Source organism: Staurois parvus, unplaced genomic scaffold (assembly GCF_062004578.1).
Source record: "Staurois parvus isolate SC_StPar_1 unplaced genomic scaffold, SC_StPar_1.0 ptg000147l, whole genome shotgun sequence".
NCBI lineage: Eukaryota > Metazoa > Chordata > Amphibia > Anura > Ranidae > Staurois > Staurois parvus.
In genome coordinates this window covers 5,441,661-5,459,530 of record NW_028317943.1, presented here as the reverse complement: position 1 = coordinate 5,459,530, position 17,870 = coordinate 5,441,661, and the positions used below count along the sequence as shown (strand labels likewise).

Genomic DNA, 17,870 nt, shown 5'->3' with positions numbered 1-17,870 from the left:
TTGACACAAATACAGGGGCCTATTGTCATTCACTTCTTTGGCTGGCTGTACACACAAATTGTGGTTCCCTAGCTACGACAAAACAATATCTCTTTACGCTAGGCATATTTCTTCGCCTAATTTCATCCATGTAAGGCCTTCAAGTGAATCCATGAATACAGAAATACGAGCTTACCATTACTGATTTTGTTTTTTTGGCTTCACCACATAGTGACTCGCTGACCTCAAACAATAATGCAAAATGAATGTTTACAGACTTCAGAGTTGTACTGCATGTTTGAAAACAAGGTCTCAGCAGTGGCCACTACCATATTTCCTCACAAGTTCACTTAAAGAGAACCAGTCACAGTTGTGTTTAAGCCTGTTTAGATTACTCTATAAAGTAAATACTCACAACAGTAAAATCAGTCTGTATATGCTGTAAACTATGCTTGTTATACTCTCTGTGGAATTTAAGAGGTTAATCCTCTGCATTGTGTAAAAAGGCCATTTGATCCCAACTTCTGTGTTCCTCTTGTTCAAATGTCCACGTCTTATCTCCTGATAAGGCAGACTGAACTGTAGCCATTCTGTACATGCTTAGTTTAGTGTATATTGCTGGAGAGGTTTTTTTTTTCTTTTTTGGCAGAGTGCATGCGATCAGCACAGGGCCAATCAGCTCTGTTCAGACAGAGGTCAGGGGTTTTGCATCCTCCTAGAGCAGAATGAAAACTCCTACAAGCTTTGACCAGTAGTCTACTGAACACTGATAGAAGTCACAAGACTGTTCTAACTGCTGATGAGAAAAGATATTTAGCAGTTTATATTTACTAAAATAATTTCACTTCCATGTTCTGTGTACTGTAGGAGACCAGATATAGTGAGTGCAGGGTCCTGGGTTTAGTAACACTTTAAATAGTAAAGAATACTTCTGCAGGCTTGCTTATGAAAGATTTGTTCCCTCTTTTTTTCAGCTTTATTAGTTTGAGTTAGAGGTGAAAGGTTTCCTGAGATATTACAGTTGTTGTCCTATACATTCTCTGAATTATTTCTGACAAGTTTGCCAGCTCTTACAATAATGGCATATGCACATTTATTTTGAAGGCATAATTAATCCAAAAGATAATTTAGCTTTTTTAGCTGCAGGCACATCACTTAGGTTCAATAAAGTATGCCCCACATCTGTCAGCTATAAGAGCAAAATTATTTGTCTGTTCTGTGATACTATTATGTACAGTGCAGTGTCCATTTGCAACACCTTAACACACACTATTTTCATTACCTTATGTCAGTTTCTCAAGAAAAAAAAAAAAGACTGACAATTTTGAGAAAACAAAAATTATTTTTTACTTTTTGCTATTAAACATGTCCAGTAAAAAAAATTTAATCAATTTTCGTCATAAATTTAAACCAAAATATATTCTGCAACATGCCTTTGATGCAATTTGCATATGGTGGTATATATACACTGGGATTTATTTTTTTTATTACTAGTAACTAGTAATCAGCGACTTATAGCGAGACTGCGGCGGACATTCTGACACTGACATCACCAGTGACACCAATACAGTGATCAGTGCTAAAAAAAAAAAGCACTTCACACTGTACTAATGACACTGGACAGGAAGGGGTTAACATGAGGGCGATCAAATGGTTAACTGTGGGCTGGGTGTGTTTTACTATGGGGCAGTGTCTGTGTGCTTTACGGTAAGCACACTGCTTTGGATGGCTGTGCTGTGAACAGCCATCCAAGACAGAGTGCCAGAGCTGAGCGGGAGGAGAACTGTTAGTAAACATAAGTTACAGTTCTCCTCCCCATTAAAGATCCTCGGTAATCAACGGCCAGGACCCGGTGATTGACTGCCGCGAATGGCGGCACGGGTGAGGCGCGCCCCCTACCGGGAAATGCAAAAACACACACAGATACACGATTTTGAGCACCCGTGCCGCCCTGTAGCAGTATTTCTGCTATAGGGCTATTGGGAAGCGGTTAAAAGTATTTTCATTCTCAAGAAATTCCAGTCTAAAAAGCAGTGCTGTGCTGCTAGCTTAGAAAAGTAGTTTTGATCACACAGAGTGTAGGGTTCAGAGGTGTAAGGGTCAAGAGTAAGGCCTTTATATGCGGGCATACGTAAGTGTACACCAGTGCAAGGGCTATTTTTGCCTATCTGGGGATGCACAGGTGTTTTTGTGCATCCCTGTGCAGGCAGTCCCATTCATGTCAACTGTGTCAGTGCAACCCCTACTCCTAATTTGACATTTGTATGGGGGTGTTTCTCAAACTCACACTGTTTACTTTTGGGGACTCACACAGATGTCAAATTGGGAGCAGCGGCTGTGTCCATGCAATCGCTGCATCCCTATTGACATGAATGGGACTATCTGCACGGGGATGCATGGAAGACTTGTGTATCCCTGTGCAAAAAAAATAAAACCATGTCCCTTGTTCAGGTGTATGCTTAAGATCCTGGTTGCACTGGGTGCGACTTGGCATGCGATTTGCAAATGGCATGCCAAGTTGCAGCCTATTGTCTGCAATTACAGTGGTCATATTGGTGTGGTTCCAACTTGGTCGGAGTCGCACCGATTTCTAAAGAAGTATTTCAGTCGACACAAACAGAGCTACGTTTGGGAAGCAGCAGTATAGGAATTAGGAATTAAGCTGTAATTGCTTAGTAAGTCTGACTCGTAGCTTGTGTGGGAACAGTGGGCACACCAACCTTGTGCATTACTTTTTTGTTATAGCTTTATTCGTCTTAATAAAACAGATGTATACTCGTAAACATCAGTAATCATTCATATTCAAGTCCACAATGTACTTAAACCAACCTGGTCACTTAGACAATTTCTGAACGCAAGAAGACCCTCCAAAAGGCTGACACGTTTCGAGGGTAGATCCCCTCTTCCGCAGGGCTCTGAGGAAGAGATCTCTCTTTAAACCGTGTTTTGCCAGTGCACTTCTCTTGAGCACGAGATTGGTCGTTTTTTTTTTTTTTTGTATCACTGTGCGTGTTGAATCTCTAAAGTGAACCACTTATATGGCGCACAGAAATTTAACATCTGCACCAACTTGATCAAGGAAATTCTTACATTGCAGTTGACCCACAGATGCCGTCTCCTTGGGATTACGTGTATCTGTTTCCATCTGTGTCCATTCCTCAACTAGATGTGTATAAGCGCCAACTCCTATGTACTAAGACTCTCTAGGGAAACTGTCTTTGTCATTTCATGTAGGTTTGCAGTTTGGGAATATCGTCATAGCATAGCCTGGTTATTTGCCAACTTTCCCAGAGGTTATTACATCAAATATATGCATGGTTTCAGCCAAGCAGATCTAATTTCTTTCTTTCAGGCTACAAATAAGCCTTCTAATAAACAATTTATTACTTGTAAACCCACGGAAGAGCTGTAAAATGTGTTGGCACTCATTGTAATATAAGAGACTGACTTGTATATAACCTTCAAAAATCAATACTATATTTTACTGGCTGTCATGTGGAAGTAAAAATGAAAGAGAGGACTTTTGGGGATGTGAGATTGCTCTGCACTCACTCAGATTGATCCCATAAAATCTTTTTTTCCCAATTGTTCTTTTGTATATAGATCTGTCCTTCTCATGTCATTCTTCAAGCTAGACAGTTTGATACCATTTGCAGAGAACTCTTTGATGTATAATATATATGTTTTTTATATATATATATATATATATATATATATATATTATGCAGACCCACTTCACTTTTTTCAATTTTATGTTGCAGCCTGATACTACAGTTTTTTGTTTTTGTTTTCTTTTTTCCCCCAGTAATCTGCATTCAGTACCCTATAATAACAAAGTGAAAGCAGAATTTTAGAAATGTTTGCAAATGTATCAAAAAACTGAAATATCACATTGGCATAAGTATTCAGACCCTTTGCAACAACACTTAAAATTTAGCTCAGGTGCCTCCTATTTCTTTTGAGCGTATCTGAGATGTTTCTACACCTTGATTGGATTTACCACCAACTTTGGTAAATTGCAATCACTGGACATGATTTGGAAAGGCGCACCCACCACTCTATAAAAGGCCTCACAGCTGACAATGTATATTGTATCAGAGCAAACACCATGGGGACAAAGGAACTGCCTGTAGAGGTGAGACAAGATTATTCCAAGGCACAAATATGAGGAAGGCTACAAAAATGTTGGTGCACTGAAGGTTCCCAAGAGCACAGTGGCCTCCATAATTCTGAAATGTAAGTAGTTTTGCACAACCAAGACACTTCCCAGAGCTGGTTGCTCTGCCAAACTGAGCAATCGTTGGGGGGAAGGACCTTCGTAAGAGAGGTGGCGAAGAACCCAATGGTCACTCTGCCTGAGCTCTAGAAATCCTGTGTGCAGATGGGACAAAGTTCAAGAAGGACAACCATCACTACAGTCCTTCACCGTTCTGGGCTTCTATAGCAGATTGGCTAGATTGAAGCCTCTACTCCGTGTAAAACGCATGAAAGCCCGTTTTGGAGTTTCCAAATAAAGCACCTGAAGAACTCTGAATGTGAGGAACAAGATTCTCTGGTCTGATGAATTTGAGATTGAACTGTTTGGCTTCAATTCTAAATGCTATGTCTGGAGGAAACCAGCCATGGCTTATCACCTGCCCAATACCATCCCAACAGCGAAACATGGTGGTGGCAGCATCATGCTGTGGGGGTGTTTTACAGCAGCAGGGACTGGGAGACTGGTCCTGGTTGAGAGAAAGCTGAATAAAGCAAAGGACAGAAATATCCTCAATGAAAACCTGTTCCACAGCGCTCAGAACCTCAGACTAGGATGATGGTTCACTTTCCAACATGACAATGATCCTAAGCACCCAGCCAAGACAACACAGGAGTGGCCAGAGCCCTGACTTGAACCCTATTGAACATCTCTTGAGAGACTTGAAAATGGTTGTCCACCAATGGTCCCCATCCAACCTGACTGAACTTGAGAGGATTTTCATAAAATGGCAGAAAATCCCCTAATCCAGGTGTGTAAACCTTGTCAAGGATGCAATTGCTGCCATAGTTGCTTCAATAAAGTACTGGGTCTGAATACTTGCATACATGTGATATTTCAGTTCTTTAGAATAAATTCAGACATTTCTAAAATTCTGTTTTCATATTGTCCCTTATGGGGTACTGAACGTAAATTAATGAAAAAAAAAATTTAAACTGTAGTATCGGGATGGGATATAACAAAATTTTAAAAAAGTGAAGGGGGGTCTGAATACTTTATGAATGCTATATCTATCTGTGTGTGTGTGTGTAATATATGTATACAGTGCCTTGAAAAAGTATTCATACCCCTTGAAATTTTCCACATTTCGTCATGTTGCAACCAAAAACGTAAATGTATTTTATTGGGATTTTGTGTGATAGACCAACACAGAGACACATAATTGTGAGGTGGAAGGAAAATGATAAATGGTTTTCAAAATTTTTTACAATTATCTGAAAAGTGTGGGGTGCATTTGTATTCAGCCCTCTTTACTCTGATACCACAAACTAAAAACTAGTGGAATCAATTGCCTTCAGAAGTCACCTAAATAGTAAATAGAGACCATCTGTGTGTAATTTAATCTCCGTATAATTACAGATGTTCTGTGAAGCCCTCAGAGGTTTGTTAGAGAACATTAGTGAACAAACTGCATCATGAAGGCCAAGGAACACACCAGGCAGGTCAGGGATAAAGTTGTGGGGAAGTTTAAAGAAGGGTTAGGTTATAAAAGGAATATCCCAAGCTTTGAACAACTTACGAAGCACTGTTCAATCTACCATCTGAAAATGGAAAGAGTATGGCACAACTGCAGACCTTCCAAGATATGGCTGTGCACCTAAACTGACAGGCTGGGCAAAAAAGAGCATTAATCAGAGAAGCAGTCAAGAGGCCCATGGTAACCCGGGAGGAGCTGCAGAGAGCCGCAGCTCAGATGGGAGAATCTGACCACAGGACAACTATTAGTCATGCACTCCATAAATCTGGCCTTTATGGAAGAGTGGCAAGAAGAAGAAGAAGCCATTGTTGAAAGAAAGCCATAAAAAGTCCCATTTGCAGTTTGCTGTGTCTTCACCCACATGGCTTCTCACTAACGTGGAAGTAGGTACTCTGGTCAGATGAGACCAAAATTTTACTTTTTGGCTAAAAAGCAAAATGTTATGTGTGGCGCGAAAACTAACACTGCACATCATCCTAAACTCACTATCCCCATCGGGGATGCTCTTCTTCAGCAGGGACAGGGAAGCTGGTCAGAGTTGATAGGAAGATGGATGGAGTCAAATGTAGGGCAATCCTAGAAGACCTGTTAGTCTGCAGAAGACTTGAAACTGGGGCGGAGGTTCACCTTCCAGCAGGACAATCTACAATGGATCTGTTTAGATAAAAGCATATTCATGTGTTAGAATGGTCCAGTCAAAGTCCAGACCTAAATCCAATTGAGAATCTGTGGCAAGACTTAAAAATTGCTGTTCACAGACACTCTCCAATCTGACAGAACTTGAGCTATTTTGCAAAGAAGAATGGACAAAATTTCACTATAGATTTGCAAAGCTGGTAGAGACATACCCAAAAAGACTTGCAGCTGTAATTGTAGTAAAAGGTGGTTCTACAAAGTATTGACTCGGGGGCTGAATACAAATGCACACCACACTTTTCACATATTTATTTGTAAACATTTTTGAAAATCATAATCCACTTCACGATTATGTACCACTTTGTGTATGTCTATTACATGAGGTGTATTAAAATATATTTACGTTTTTGGTTGTAACATGACAAAATGTGGAAAATTTCAAGGGGTATTTATACTTTTTCAAGGCACTGTACATACAGCTGGTAAAGTAAGTATTGAACACGTCACCATTTTTCTCAGTAAATATATTTCTAAAGGCACTATTGACATTAAACCACGTCTGTAATAACTCATGGGATCCATACATACAAAGCCAAAACAAATACGTTCATAAATTAAGTGGTGTAATAAAACCGAATGACAGGGAAAAAAAATTTAACACATGAAGAAAAGGGAAGTACAAAAAGGCATGGAAGGCCAAGACACCAGCTGAAATCTATCAGTAATTAGAAAGCAATCCTGCCCTTTGTCAGTGCAAATTAATATCAGCTGGATCCGTACCAACTGGTGACCTATTAAAAGGTATCTCATTACCAAGGTGTCACACAAGAAACCTCTCATGGGTAAAAGCAAAGGGCTCTCTCAAGACCTGTATATAGGGGTTAGACAAGCATGGGACTGAGATTGAGCTCTGCAGTCACTTTGCAGCAGTTGTTTTCTTATTCCGGGTCACAATCCTGCGCAGTGTTCTTTTTGTCTTTCAGTCAGTTGACCATGTCGACCATGCTTATGTTTATCAGATGACGTTTTCTCATAAACTGTATACGTAATATATTCATAATCTTTGATACTTTACCTCGCGACACAGCAAATATATTGGCAACTTCAGCCAGATGCACCAGCTAAGCGGGCACACACAGCCCTCTTTTGAAGCTCAGTACACACACACACGAAAAAAAGTTTTTTCTTTTTTTTTCTTTAAACCTTGGTCAGCATACAATAACACACTGGTGGATTAATTTACTAAAGGCAAATAAACTGTGCACTTTGCAAGGGAATTTTCTCTTCGCTTGGTGAATAAGGTGACGCTTTGCTGACTTTCAACCAATCATGTGCAAGCAAAAATCCAATGTTTTTTCCTTGCACTTCAATTTTCACCACATTCACTAAGCCAAGGGGAAGTATACTTGCAAAATGAACAACCTTTTTGCCTGTAGTAAATCAACCACAATCACACGACATATAGGTCTTCCAAATGTATCGCATATAAAGCAAAGCAAGTAGAATTGCTTTTACTCTTAAAAAAAAAAATAAAAAAAAATAGGAGAATAAATGAAAATAATTTATACTTCATGGGTCGAGTGAATACCCTTAGATGAATACATGAACAGTACCTGTGATTGTGTTCATGCCTTTGGGTAAGTTCAGTCATTACCATGCGCATAAAAGAGTAGCCTTTCTTAAGCTTTTTACCACAAAGGACCCCTATTTAGGTCTCAGAGAACGCATGCTAAAATTCATAGGGGGTCAGTGGGAAGAATGTTCCTTACATTGCTGGTCAGTGGAAAGAATGTATGTCTTATTCCATTTTGATTGTACAAGAATACAAAAACTATGTTTCAATAAAAATTACATTATTTGAAAAAAAATAAAAAAGTTTCCCTTTGCACTGACACCTAGGAAAAAATCTAATGAAACACAGGTTTACCCCTTCACTGGCAGTGACATGTACCACATGTGGCAATGAAAGCGTTAAAAGAACAAAGAAAAAAAAAACTTAGTGACAGTAGCAGCCATGAGCTTGTTTTATACTTACTTAGCATGCACTGGGCTGTGATATAAGTGACTTAGTGCCAGGAAACAGCTGATCATGGATGCATGAAATTGTAAGACTTGACATATTTGATATCTTAATAACCTCCCTGGCGGTATTCCCGAGTGTAGCTCGGGGTAAAGTTTCAGCACCACAAGTGGTAACCCCGAGCTACACTCTGGAATACCTTGCAGCGTTGCCCTGGGATCCCTTCTGCACTTACCTTGTAGTGCACTCCCACGATGTCCCCCCTGCAGTGTCCCCGGCAATGTCCTCTGGCCGATGCCGGCATCTTTCTTCTGGGTTCTGTTCCCTGCGACATCAGGACGTACGGGGGACGGAACTGGCGGGAAATTTAAAAATGTCAAAAAGTGACATTCACTAAATACACTAAAATCACATAGTATAACATTACTGTATCAAACCATTTTACTTACATTTTGTCCTGTGCCCTGCCTGCATTTTTACTGTTCTTTCTGCCTGGAAACTGAGAAATGTCCATGGCGTCCAAAAAGCGTCCCTTTAGATTAAAATTGGTTTTAGACCAGCTAGAAAACAGCGATAGTAAATTAGAACCACTTGCAGAATTGAGAGATAATGATTTGTGGGGAAATTCGTCATCGGACACTGAAAACGATTTTGCGACTTTGCTCAGTGATGTGCGAACTTGGCGCGCTATTTCAAATTTCAGTGTTTTTGGTTTGATTATATCATTGAATTAAATTTATTATTATATTACTTATTAAGTTATAATTTATGATTTCGTGTTTCAAATTTTAACATACCCGGGATGTTTACTAGACTCTTGTTCGAACAGATTTCAGTGCGTTATTCCTACAGGCCTACAAAAAAACCCGACATATTTCCATGCAAAAAAATTTACCGCTTTGAGCACAGAAATACTGACATAATCAGACCGCTAGGAAGGTTAACTCCGCACGTAATAAACAGCTGTGCAAATTTTGCAACTACCACCATGTTATTCTACAGAACCTCAGCTTTCAGAAAATAATGTTTTGAGGGTTTTAAGTAATTTTCAGGACAAAAATGCAGAAAAAACAAATGGTACAGCAGCAAATGGGTTAGGACTATCCTTTTTGTCAAGAGGTTGTTCCCCAGTCCTCTCGACTAATACTGCATCCCATAAGAGAACCCAATATACTCAAGGTAGTCATATCTCTATAGCAGTGTTACAGAATGCTATTGGGTTATGCAAATATGATCCTATGTTCTGTTTTCACGATTGTAATCCTTTTTTTTTTCCTTTTTCTCTCCCCATAGTATTCCTTTGGAGATGACCTCATCCGCTCTTTATTATATCCCTTAGAACTGGAATTGCAGAAAACTGTGCACACATACTGTGGCAAGATATACAAACTGTTCACCAGACAGCTGACAAATAGCATTGACGACTTTTATGCACAGAGATCAAATGCAAGGTGATGCTTTTGGCAGAGCTCTATTATGTGTGGACTAAATGGAATTGCACAAAGAACAGAACGGCAGCAATCATATGCTTCTGTTCAGAGGAAGCACTACATGCTGTGTACACTGTTACTGGAAACCATTGTGTCAGGCCATCAAAATGAACAAAAGCTTTCAACATATCCTTGTGTGTTTTCATAATATAGTACAGATAGCGGGATATGTTGTACATTTAAGTGTAAATAATTTTTACTATTTCCTGTAGCTTGTATTCAAGCCAAATAAAAGGTATTGATGGTGTTCGTGGGAAAGGAAAAAATATTAGAAAATTCTACTTGTATCAGAACTGCAACTGTTTAACACCATATTTCATTGCTGTACAGCAATGCTATGTGAATTTTTCTACTATTACATGGTTAGCCAGACCTATCCACAGGGACCGCTGATAACGCTTGTGTTCCATCTCTTCTCAGGATCAGAAGGGTGTTTTTACGATTGAAGGTTTTATACACTAAACAGGTTTCTGTGTCTCTGCTATGTGTAGCATGGGATTGCACAGAAGGCAGGATTACATATATAGAGAGGCTTTAATGGGCTCTGAAGGAAGAATATAGAACATATAACAATGTCCTTTAAAGGATTCTGTGTATACTGCACATGTGCAGTCATAACTGTCTTTAATAAAGCCTCATTTCCTTTTTGACCAAATCTATGGGGACACGGAAAATGCCTACAGACACATTTTGCTACCTGCTAATCTGGAAAATAGATTTTAATGGTGTTGGGGGCATTGTTTGGAAAAAATGCCATACTAGGAATGTGGGGAGAGACAGCTTGTGTGTCACTATATGAGAAAGAAGCTTAAAACCCGACTCCCAGGCACATTGATCATTTTCATTTTGTAAAACCTAAAAGTGGTTGTAAACCTCTGACATGAAAAATGAAGTATATCCTTCTATATGAGGTACTTGCCTCAATCCCAAGCACTTAGTGTGATTTCTGTCTTCTGCTTGTCTTCTCTATCTGCATGAGTCATTTCTGACCGCTAATACAACCTCCAAGAGGGAGAAATGGAGAGCTCTAGTACAGTCTCAGCTGTGCATGTATTACCTATGAATTTGTGTGGAGTGTGGTGTGTCAATTCCCTCTGCTCAACTCTATTTGCAGTCCTCTCCGTGCTCTATGCTGTGCATTGTGTGACCACAGGTCCCCACCCCCCAGCCTGCTAGAACTCACTGATGCTTTAAAATGTGTGCTTTAGGAGGCTGTACAGAAGATATGTCTGCAGATAAACAGGTACAACTTATGCAGGAGGATTTGTTTCATCTGTGCAACACCAAGGCTAGTCATTTCATTTGGTGTGTGTGAGGGTTTACAACCACTATATATTTTTTTTTTTTTACAGCTCCCCCTTTAACAAACAAGCATTTTCTTACTTGAATACTCCTGTCTAAGCTACACTGAGGACCAATGGTAGTCGCGTTTCCAGCCCTCAGCTATACCGGAACAGTTTCTAATACTAAAAACTGGTCCAGTGTTGTACTTCCACCTCCTCTGTTTAACCATTCACAAACCAAAACCATGTGATGATGCTGCGTATTCAGCTAAGAAAACACTTCTTTAATAAAAGGGAGTTGCATAAAATATTGATTAGTATATGGGGGGGGGAGAAGGCTGGCATGAGATACAGGTGCTGTTACTTTTCATTTTCAATGCAGGTTAAACCAGTAAAAACTACATTTAATGTTTTATGTTATTTAAACATTAAATGTAGTTTTTAACTGTTTAACCTGAATTGAGGCATTGTTGGCACAATTTAGTATTCTGGTAATGAAAAGTAACAGGACCTGTTTTCAGTATGCCAGCCCCCCCATATCACCCCAAATACAGATGGCATGATTATTCATTTGTTTATATAACTGATGTGAAAGCAGATTTATGGGCACTGGCAAGCAGTTACAAGTGTCATTGCCTAAAGCATTGCTGCAAATATAGTGTTTAGTATGTGGCGCTTCATGATTAGGGACTGAATTAGGTACTCATAAATAACTAAACAATAGTAAATCCTTTGTGCAAGATTTCTACATTTATCTGGCAAATAATTTGTTTGTATGAATCCTAAAGGATAAGTGTTGTCTACATAATATAAACGTACATACTCCCCTGTATGGCTGTAGCTGTCCTCTGCTGGCTCTTAAACCAAGAACTGAGTGATCATATGACCACTGATCATTCAGTTCTCTCTCTCCGCTCTCTGCTCCTCCTGTGTTTACTGGAGTGTTGGGCTGGGAATTCGGTGGAAGCGGCCGGCTTAAGCTCTAGGCAGCACTCTGAGAGGCTGAGCCAGTTGCCAGTCTGGCATCTGGGTGGATTCCGACATTGTCTGGATCTTTCCAGATCCTGGAGTGGTTCTGTGAAATCAGCCAACAGTACGCTTTATCCCACTGTATGCTGATTCTGGGTAACAGGAGAGCACAAGTAAGTGCACAGATCCAGAGGAGAAGTATGGCCACACAAACTTTGGCCATACATCTTTTAACTAGAGTTACCACTGCTAAATATTTATTTATTTTCTTTATTGAATGCTTTATTTTACCGTTTCCTTTTAAATTTTCTGTTTCTGATAAGATACGTTTTTTATTTTAATAATACAGTGCAGTGACTGCAAAGTATAGTAACATACAGCAATTAGACCTCTGTTTAAATGTGGTAAACATTATGGGTGATATAGATTTCATTTCTGTGGGTTACTACGCTTTGTACTGCATTATTGTACTATTCATGTCTTGGTATGCTCACCATATGACATTAAACCCTATTATTCTGATAAGCATTGGTTACCTGAAATGTTTCTCATAACAGGTTTGTTAAAGCAAGAAAATCTAGGCACGTTGGCCTGCTTGGATTCACTCTGTGCATAGTGGCAGGTGGAGAGGGCCAATGCAGATGAGGATTTTAAGGCTAAGATTTTCCTTTGAAGGATGTCCGATGTGCAGGGAATGTATTTTTGTTTTACCCTCTTCAAATTATATATGGCAAATTTACATCAAGCCCAGTGTCTATAATAATTGCTGTATTGTAAGTGTGGCAAATGTTACTAACACCTGTATTTTCTTTGGAAGGGTGTATTACTGAAGTCCAAGATTTCTTATAATGCCCTTGCTGGCTCTTGCCTGTATTCAAAATCCACTGACATACTGTTCCATCTTCACGCTAGGTTTGGTGTTCACAGCTCTAAGTTTCAAATTAGAACTAGCTAGAAAGGGTTCACCTTTTTCCTGGAAAAGCTTAGATTTTTTTTTTCTCTTTCCTTTACATTTTCTGTTTTTCCATCCTTCAAAACAGCTTTTTTTAATGCATGCTATATTGGAGGCTTTTACCATTCATTGTAATTAAAAATTGCAAATCTTTTTTTTAACATAGTCTGCTAGACTGCACACGACGCATATAATTTCAGATTTTAGCTCAGTTTTATTTTTTTTGTAAATAGGCAACAAAACTTTATAACTTGAGATTTTTCCTTCACCATGATAGTATTCATTACTGTCAAAATGTCATAAAATTTCAGTATTCATGTACAAGTTGCCTGAGGTTTAAAGGTTTAAATTCTTTTGGCTGTACTTTCCCTTTGGATTACAGGAGTACAGTTCGTTCTACACTTCTGTAGCCCTTTTTCAGCTGACAGCTGTCTGAAGACCGCTCTCGACTGACATTACTCAGCCAGTCCAGGCTGGGGAAAGATCCTGACTTTAAAGTCTGGATCCACCTCAGAGTCTGAAGTGGCACCTGGCTCAGCCTCTCAGCGATTTGCTGAGTGCCTGAGCCAGCCACTCCCTCCCCCTCCACAGCTCAGCGCTCCAGTGAGTGTAGGGGGGCAGAGCAGACAGCGGTGACTGACAGTCACCACTCTTTGCTCAGAGCAGCTGTGATAACTCCTCTGTGATCAGCAGTCATGTGATCACTGAGTTCTCACACTAATCCGGCGGAGGACAGAGGCAGCATCTGACCAATGCTGCATCCACCTAGGTAAGTATGATTTGGGGGAAAAAAAAATGAATCCCATACTTCTCTTTTAAGGTTTGTATGGGGAGATTAGGTGAAGGGATAAGTATAAGTGTTGGGTCAGCAAGTGCCTATTACTTTTTTTGGGTGTGGTGCATTCATTATACATGCCCTGAGAGCTTATGCCAATATCAGCCCCCTATACGCTGTTAGAGTAACACTATATTTTGCTTTCCTCACTTTTTTATGCAAAAGTGCAATTTCTAGCTTGGCACAATTCTTTTATTTTTTATTGTAATCAAATTACCAGAAAACAAATAAATCTATCAATGGTTACTTCTTTCCCACACAAATAGAATGGTAAAGTATTGGAGTTTTGTTTTATTCTCTTGGGACCACAAATTTTGCACTCATTTTAAAGATATAATCTGATTTTAAGCTTCAGTGATGAGCTGTATTGCTGTACTGGCATGTCCGTATAGGGGCCAAGCACACAGTGTATTAGTACACAGAGAATTTTAATATTTTATTATAACAATAATGTGCAGCCCACAGATCTTTACACATCTAACAAATATGCTCTGTCCTGGCTGTTTTTCTTAAAAAATGCGATATCAAAGGTTTTGTTTTTTGTGACATTTTAACTGTGCGGAAAGCTGTTCGTGTTGTCTTGTGACATTTTGTGCCTTTTATGTTACATATTTTCATGTTTACTGTATATATGTTTTGACAATCATTGTTGATTAACTTTTTGGGAAGAACTGTGAATACAGAAGTCTTTTCTATGAAATATATTTGTTTTTTTCACATTGTAGCTATGTTGTATGAAAAAGTAGTTTCCAGTCTGTTTTACATAACATGGCATTTCTCATATCTTCCTTTCTACTGGCTCATGCTAAAACTGTTCAGCTCTTGAATTCTTTCCTGGGTCTTCTGGAATGGAAATATATTTTCAATTGTTTTTATCAAATGTTCATTAAAAACAAATTATTATCTCATGTGGTGTGTTTTTTTTTTTTTTTTATACAGCGTATCTAAACTCAAAAACAAATATATCTATATATCTATATCTATTATATACAGTTGTGTTCAAAATAATAGCAGTCAGACATCACTAACCTGATCAATCACTTTTTTGATAGAAATGATATTTCTACATGGCAAATAATTTACTAGCAGGTGTAGTAGAGTAATAGAAATCCAACAGACCCAACAGTCATGACATGCATGCTGCTGATTCTTTGTAATTGAATCACTAATTGAAAGGGGCATGTTCAAAATAATAGCAGTGTGGAGTTCTATTAGTGAGGTCATTCATTCTTTGAAAAACAGGTGGCAATTATTGCCCTTATTTAAGGAAGGAAGGCAGCAAATGTTGGAAAATGGGTTGTTCCAGACATTGTTCAGAAGAACAGCGTACCTTGATTTAAAGGTTGATTGGAGAGGGGAAAACATATAAAGAAATGCAGAAAATGATAGGCTGCTCAGCTAAAATGATCGCAAATGCTTTAAAATGGCAACCAAAACCTGAAAGACGTGGAAGAAAGCGAAAAACTACCATTCGAATGGATAGAAGAAAAGCCAAAAACGGCAAGGACTCAGCCAACAATCAGCTCCAGGAAGATCAAAGAAGGTCTAAAATTACCTGTGAGTACTGATACAATTAGAAGACGCCTATGTGAAGCCAAGCTATCTGCAAGAAGCTCCCGCAAAGTCCCACTGTTGAAAAAAGACATTGCTGAAGAGGTTACAATTTACCAAAGAGCACATTGACTGGCCTAAAGAGAAATGGTGCAACATTTTGTGGACTGATGAAAGATTGTTCTTTTTGGGTCTAGTGGCCGGAGACAGTTTGTCAGACGACCTCCAAACACTGAATTCAAGCCACAGTGCACTGTGAAGTCAATGAAGCATGGTTGCGCAAGCATCATGATATGGGGATGTTTCTCATACTACGGTGTTGGGCCTATTTATCGCATACCAGGGATGATGGATCAGTTTGAATACATCAGAATACTTGAAGAGGTTATGCTGAAGAGGAAATGACCTTGAAATGGGTGTTCCAACAAGACAACGACCCCAAACACACCAGTAAACGTGCAACATCTTGGTTCCAGACCAACAAGATTGACGTTATGGAGTGGCCAGCCCGATCCCCGGATCTTAATCCAATAGAAACTTGTGGGGTGACATCAAAAATGCAGTTTCTGAGGCAAAACCAAGAAATAGACAAGAACTGTGGTATGTAGTCCAAATATCCTGGGCTGGAATACCTGTTCACAGGTGCCAGAAGTTGGTTGACTCCATGCAACACAGATGTACAGCAGTTCTCAGAAACAGTGATTATACAGCTAAATATTAAGTAATTCAATGGAAAGCAAAATCTTCAAACATTTTTCAGTTTATATAGTGAATGTTTGAGTTTGTAAAGAAGAATACAAACACTGCTATTTTTTTGAACAGTCTAATATTCACTTTTCTTCAATTTTTTTTAGAGGAACAACACAAATTTGATATATTTTTCTTCATGTTTTGATTTGGAATAGAATGTGTAGTGTTCCCAATGCATTTGTGTGTATGGAAATAAAAGCTATTAGAAGGATTTTGAGCTTTATTCACTTTTTTCAACACACTGCTATTATTTTGAACACAACTGTATATATAATGTATCTGTATAGGAGCACTATATCCACCCTTGAACAGCAGCAGTATCAATCTATGCAGAGAGTAATGACGGATTAACAAATTAAAGCCTAAATCCATCTAACACTTTTTAAGCCAATACAGAAATATTTTTTTCATTTTGGAATATAGTTTTTAACTGTATTTGTAGATGCTGACCTTTGTAAGCATCCCAGGTAGTGTCAAATTGTTGTTTCAACCCTCTAAATACCACTTTTTCTGGACAGCTTTGTTAAAGGAAAAATATCCAAACTACTGGCAGGATCAACAGGTAATTTAACAGAGGACTCAAAAAAGAAAAGGCCGTTGTGTTATTGCAGACTACTTGATATATATATTTTCTTAAATTTTGCCCATAGTTCCACTTTTTAAAAACACATTGGTAGAACTTTGTGACAGGTGAGAGATGCAACATACAGAACATTTGGTGCAATAGAGATTTGGTAAGTAGGAAAAGATAGCAAAACCTGAGTTTTACATTTGTAAAAATGTCATTCAATATTCTCATGTTACTCTTCTAGGCCGGTTACTGAAATACAGTATTTCACCTGGACTAACAGGTGTAGCACACAATGCTTATAATGGATCTGTTATGGATGGTCTTACTATGCCATAGATTGACACCATTCAAATGTAAACAGCAGCAAGATATGTGACCAGTGCCATGTGAGCTGCTGTGAGTACATAGCAATAATGGTTGGTAGCCAGGTTGCCTGTCATCATGAAAGAAAGTTGGGTTATGGAAGATTGTTGGTTAAATATACAAAAGTAAGCATTTTTTTCCCTTGAATTTAAGTGAATGGTATTTTTACAAGTCTGTTTGATCTTGTGATTGAATATTTGGAGATTACCCCTATACCAGATGAAAATTGTTAAGTGACACTAAATTCTACAAAGAAAAAATTCTGTTCAAGTATACTGTGTATCTTCTTACCTTAAAGTATCTTCTGTTGCTCTCAGCTTCCTCCAAATCTCCAAATTCCAGATTGTCTAGAAACTTGTCAAGGATGATTTTACCACCCTGCTTCACCTCCTCTGGCTGGGTGGGTGGCCCCTTCCTCCACACACACTACTCCGGACCTGCACTTCTCAGATTTCGTGACAATGTGGTATCAAGCCAGATCACTGCTGCTGTGCTGGGGAGCAGTGATTCCTCAGCTCCTGTCGTCTGCGCTCTCCCCTGATCTCTCCTGCTACTTTGGAGTGTCCTTCCCTGCTGCGGGGGTTCACAGCTTCCATCACCTTCACCTGCAGGTTCCGGTCTCCAGGTGTGGTGAGTGTGTCTTCTGGGGGGAAAGGTGGGGCTGCTCCCCATCTTCATCCCAAGTGCCATCCATGCTGAGGCTTGGTGGGAAGGTGGCAAAAAAGTGACTGAGACCCCA

The 17,870-nt window shown here is 39.1% G+C and overlaps 1 protein-coding gene across 2 annotated transcripts in view; it reads left to right on the top strand.

Moving 5' to 3' along the window:
• GXYLT1 (glucoside xylosyltransferase 1) overlaps window positions 1-14,804 on the top strand; it is a 60,777-nt gene extending 45,973 nt beyond the window's left edge. For both annotated transcript variants that reach the window (XM_089673994.1, XM_089673995.1), the window contains one exon: window positions 9,661-14,804. In XM_089673994.1, the coding sequence (XP_089530120.1) occupies window positions 9,661-9,822 (162 nt within the window). In that variant the 3' untranslated portion in view covers window positions 9,823-14,804. The remainder of the gene's footprint in view (window positions 1-9,660) is intronic.
• Window positions 14,805-17,870: the final 3,066 nt, after the last annotated feature.